Below are 5,261 nucleotides of genomic sequence, written 5' to 3' on the forward strand. Positions count from 1 at the left end.
TCTTGATGCGGTTATTTTTCTTGTTCAGGATTGTTTACAGTTATAACATTTCACGCAGAGCTTTTCATTAGTTGTTCATATTTTTTCTTGTTTCTTTTCACGTTATCTAATTCTTTCAATTCCTTTTATTTAAACAAATGTACATAAACTTTCCCATGCCTGATGTGTGATTGTTAACTGAAAACTGCTTCTGTAGGAGTTAGCAGTACCACAACAACTGCTCCGACAATTTCCAGCTCCAGTGCAAGTGCAACTCAGACATCATCTGCTCTGGTGGCTTCCACTAGTGGGTATGTATGTTTTATAATTTTTACCGTTCTAGCAATCTAGTTATTTCCTTTCCCTCTCGGCAAATGTTGTTATGTGATCTCTATTTGTGTTCATTTTTTCTCTCTCTATCTTGGTTCATTTCTTAACTTTATTCATCTTGCAATATGATATGGTGGTAAAGGCTTGATATATATTTCATTCCAAATATTATACATGGATTATATTAAATTTCAAAATATACAAGAAAAAACTTATTTGCATTCCAAGTGTTTCTTTTGTTCTTTTTGATTATTTTAGGCTTTAACTCATAACTTTTACTAATAGGAGTAACTCATGCATTATGTTGTGTACTTGATGATTTATCAAAAAGAATAAAAGGGAAGCTCGGTGCATAAGCATCCTGTGTTAATATAGGATCCGGAGAAGGGTCGCATCCAAAGGGTAGGTAGAATTTTTAACGTGGTGCTTCCAAGTTTCAACATGCACCTTATAAGTGATTGTTTGCTACGTTTACACAGACATTTACTTCACATTGCTTCTTGTTTCCAGATTCTTTTTTACCTGAATGTATCGATTTCCTCACCTAATGATACAAGGCTTAGCTGTTGTATTGATTTTATGGTGCTGATGTTAAAAAGCTTTAGTATATTATATTTGCACAAGGAGTCACTAATTTTGATACAAAGGTGCATCTGATATCTTACGTTCTTTTTGTCACTTAGAACTACTTCAACTGTCAGCACTTCAGTTGCTGCTGCTGCGGCTCCCAAATTGCCATCTGAAATTACAGGGAAGACTGTGGAAGAGGTACGTGATGCATTCCTATTCTTTTCCATGTTCCCTATTTTGTGTGCATTTGGCTTAGAAAATTGAATTAATTGATAAGTTAAGAAATGAACTTCACGTTTATTGAGTGGTGAACACGACTTACTTGAATATATTGAGAAGAATTGGAATATTGCATAAATGATATAAACTTATTTCAAATGTATTTAGTGTAAAACTTATTGAGAAGAATTGGAATATTGCATAAATGACATAAATTATATGTTCAAATTCATTGTATAAAGCCCTTATTTAACAGATCTCGTTTCCAGTGATGATAGAGGTTGGGTATTTCCAACAGAGTTGTTTATAGAATTCTGACTAGATATTTCTTTCTTTTGCCCTGACCATTTTGGGATCCTGTAATCTTCTGTAGATTATCAAAGAGTGGAATACTGAGTTGCAAGAGCGTACTGGAAAATTTAGGAAACAGGCTAATGCTATAGCTGAATGGGATCGCAGAATTTTGCAGAATCGTGATGTTCTATTGAGGCTTGAGGTTTCTCTCTCTGCTGATAATCTTTTTCTTTTCCTACTTTTTTTTTCTATAAGACGCTACATGAAACAGCTTACATTTACCAATTATTTCTATATAGCTTATATAAAATGTTTTTAATTTAGATCGAAGTGGCAAAAGTAGTTGAGACACAGTCAAACATGGAGCGGCAATTGGAGTTAATTGAAACTCATCAACAGGAGGTATTTTGAGAAGTTCTTTTCCCCGTTTCTAAACAGTTTTTGGCGAGCTGCATTTAATGTGTGTTTGGCCTACTATTTATTTTAGTTGTTGTGATGTGCTGTTCAAGTGTTCATACAAGGTTTTTTGTGTGATTTTTTCTAGTTCTTGTCTTCAGTAAGTAGGATCTTTTTCTTTTTTGGTAAATTTCTCTAACATTGGGGCTCGAAACTAGCTTCTCTTCTGTTTCAAGTTAATTTTACTTAAGCATCTTTGCATTTTTGTTGTATGAAGGAATTAGTTGTTTGCTTTTTTTTTTTTTTGTCATCAAGCTCATGGAGGATGGATCAACACAATCTACAAAGCTGATACTAAATTATATAAAAATATATTACTTCCTGCTTGTATATTCGCATATTGGGGATTAACATACTAGTAAGAAGCTATAAATTTCATGGTTTTTACAAACTCAACAAGCAGGCAACATTTATTGATTTCAATCACATCGTTGACATAAAGTGAATTAAACCTAGGTAGCTTGATTATGGAAGCAATTAGAATTTAGAAATTCAAAAGATTGAAATTGATAGACTCAAAATCGGAACATTTAATTTTCATTATGCTAGAAGAGTTTAGTCACTTCATCTAACCTTTTTTGGGTTATCAAAATTGTTTTCTCTACATCTGAAGAGTAAGTTACTATGCTTATATAAAAATATTTTCATATTGATTTAATCATTTAACAGTTTCATTACCCAAAAAGATAAAAAAGGAATTGAAATGAGTTGTGTTCTGAATGAATTCTTTTGTTGACATTCCTGTATTTAGGTTGACAAGGCTTTACAAAGCATGGAAGAAGAAGCTGAACGTATTTACAAGGATGAGCGTGGATTGCTTCTTGATGATGAAGCTGCTTCTACAAGAGATGCAATGTTAGTTAATCGTTGTTTGTTTGGTGATTAAGTAGTATCTGGGTCCAGTGAAGGCTATTAGTAATTTTTTTTGTAATATGAATTGTAATTTTGACACCAGTTCCTCTCATTCTGTCATTTCTTTGATTTTTTTTTTTTTCCAATACATTGATTTGCAGGTATGAGCAATCTGAACTGATAGAAAGGGAACTAGAGCAGATGACAGAACAGATCAAATCCATCATCCAATCTCTTAACTCAAACCAGGTAAAAGTTGTCAGTTTCAGTTGATTTTGTTATTACACTAAAAGAACTTAAAAAGCGATGCTTACATTATTGTGACATTCAGGGTGGAGAGCTTGATGCACTTGATGGAATGACTCCATTAGATGCAGTAGTTCGAATTCTAAACAATCAACTAACCTCTCTGATGTGGATAGATGAAAAGGTCAGTATTTTCCACCATGCCATTGTTTGGTGGAACTTTTTGTTGTTTCTACTTGTTAGGTATGCTTAGTATTATTACTGGGTGTGTTCGTTTGGGAGTGAAGTCAAGCTACACCCTTCATAATAGGTTGGATACTGTATGCACCTGAACTTAGTTAAAAGCTTAGGTTCTAGTTAAGATCATTCATGCTCTTTAATTTGACAGTATTTAAGTTCGATGTGCATATAAGGATTGTCTTCCCAGCATTTGAAATTCATAATAAATTTTCTCCAAAAAACAAAACAAACAGAGATCTCTTAACATGATTCGTCGACTCAAATAGTCTCTATAATTGTGGTCATGGTGTATATTTTTTTCTTTTGTGAAAAAAAGTTTTTGCCTTATCACTGAATGCAAGCGCTTCGATTTTGATCAATCCTTCTCAGGCTGAAGAATTTTCATCCCGCATTCAGAAGCTTGCTAACCAAGGTTCTGCTTCGGATCGTGAACTGATGGGTCCAAGAATGTGGATGTCCTGATATATCGATCTTGTAAGGACCTGTTCAAAATTTAGATGAAATGCCAGCAGATAAACAAACACAGGGATTTGTGAGAAGAGGTTATTGTGCCTCTTGTGTGAGATTTGAGATGAATTGTTTGAGTGATTGTTACTATTAAATTTTCTGTTGGCCTAAATGTTATTTTTTACATATACTGTTTCTAAAAGAATAGAAAAAAAATATAAATACATTTAATATCTAAATAGGTAATGAACAAAATAATTAAAAGAATGAGAGACTAGCTTTCGTTTGAATAGCTTATGTTCTTTCCTCAACATTTGTTATCATAGTATTCTTGACTATACACGAGGAAAACTCAAGAAAATCATAAATGATGTGGTCAAAAGAAATTTACATATAAGCAATTTCATTTGTAGACATGATACTATGATAGGATTCAATAGCATCGATTGATCTGTGTAACTAACTCTACCTAATGAGATAAAGCTGCTTTGTTGTAATATTTTTCATTTGGCCATCCAAATAAAGGCTTTTAGTTCATTCAAATAAACTAAATATCATTTAATCTTAGAATCATTAGTGATTTAATCTCCAGTTTATTTTAAAGCTTTTAATTGAAGAAGTATCTACATTGAATATATTTTTGTTAGTTGTTTCAATTATTCAAAATCTAGCGATATGCAAATACGAGTCTGTATCTTGCAAAATGCATTTTCAGGTTGATTGACACAGCAACTTGCTAAATATTTGTATTATAAAATTGAATACAATGAGAAAGCTAATACATACACTCTCAAATGTCTCGGGCGACAGACTAGTGTCTTATGTACAAGAAAAAGTTGTGACACGAATGAGGCAAAAGATTGTGCAAGATGTCAAGATTGTCCAAACAAATCGAAATCAACAGCCACGAATGAAACTACTCTTGCATGTTCACACACCAATCAGAAGGTGTGCGTAGTTCATGAAATGTTTTACATTCTATGATTTTTGGCTTAGAAATAAGGTTCCCCAGCGCACAATATTCCCAAGAATGTGAGACATCTGATGAACCACATTTCCTAAGATCTTTCCAATCGCGCCATGATCACGATCAAGAGGATTACAATGCAGAGAAGCAGAGATGACCTGAGTTTCTCGTGCAGCACTGCCGGATCTACGTGTTGCGTCTTTGGAGAATGAAAGAAATCATTTACCAGTGACTGGAAGTTTTCTATCAGTTCCCAGACCTTTCCTTTTATGAGTTGTAGTATCCAGCTTAACAGATACATGGCGAGCTCATTTTCTTCAGAATTCTGAGGCGTCTTGTTCTCATCTAGATGAAAGAATACAACGTGGAATGAGTCAGTTCGTTAGAGGTTGAAGCAATCTAGGATTTCAATATTTCATGAAACAGACATTGGCATTTGGCAATATTGGTGTCGTTCATTCAACATAGCTTCTTTGTGACAGTTTTCACTTAATAACCACTAGTAATTATTATTGTTATTATTATTCAAAATACTCAAATGCCATGCCAATAGTCACAAAAAAAATGCCATGCCAATGACTCACTAGTCAAGTGGCAAAGTCAACTAGAAAAGAAGGTGTTTATGGACTAAACATCCAGGGGGAAAACAAACTGTTTTGAT

At 33.5% G+C, this 5,261-nt stretch overlaps 2 protein-coding genes across 2 annotated transcripts in view; one reads left to right on the forward strand and one right to left on the reverse strand.

The window, feature by feature from the left end:
- The window catches only part of LOC107495028 (nuclear pore complex protein NUP62), an 8,279-nt gene extending 4,407 nt beyond the window's left edge, over window positions 1-3,872 (forward strand). The window contains exons 2-9 of the mRNA XM_016116075.3: window positions 197-290; window positions 993-1,077; window positions 1,472-1,594; window positions 1,717-1,794; window positions 2,600-2,703; window positions 2,862-2,949; window positions 3,032-3,130; window positions 3,556-3,872. Of these exons, the coding sequence (XP_015971561.1) occupies window positions 197-290; window positions 993-1,077; window positions 1,472-1,594; window positions 1,717-1,794; window positions 2,600-2,703; window positions 2,862-2,949; window positions 3,032-3,130; window positions 3,556-3,648 (764 nt within the window). The 3' untranslated portion in view covers window positions 3,649-3,872. The remainder of the gene's footprint in view (window positions 1-196; window positions 291-992; window positions 1,078-1,471; window positions 1,595-1,716; window positions 1,795-2,599; window positions 2,704-2,861; window positions 2,950-3,031; window positions 3,131-3,555) is intronic.
- Window positions 3,873-4,390: 518 nt separating this feature from the next.
- The window catches only part of LOC107495029 (uncharacterized), a 3,652-nt gene continuing 2,781 nt past the window's right edge, over window positions 4,391-5,261 (reverse strand). Inside the window, exon 4 of the mRNA XM_016116080.3 lies at window positions 4,391-4,945. Coding sequence (XP_015971566.1) covers window positions 4,692-4,945 — 254 coding nt within the window. The 3' untranslated portion in view covers window positions 4,391-4,691. The remainder of the gene's footprint in view (window positions 4,946-5,261) is intronic.

The sequence above is a fragment of the Arachis duranensis genome, chromosome 6 (assembly GCF_000817695.3).
Source record: "Arachis duranensis cultivar V14167 chromosome 6, aradu.V14167.gnm2.J7QH, whole genome shotgun sequence".
Taxonomy (NCBI): Eukaryota; Viridiplantae; Streptophyta; class Magnoliopsida; order Fabales; family Fabaceae; genus Arachis; species Arachis duranensis.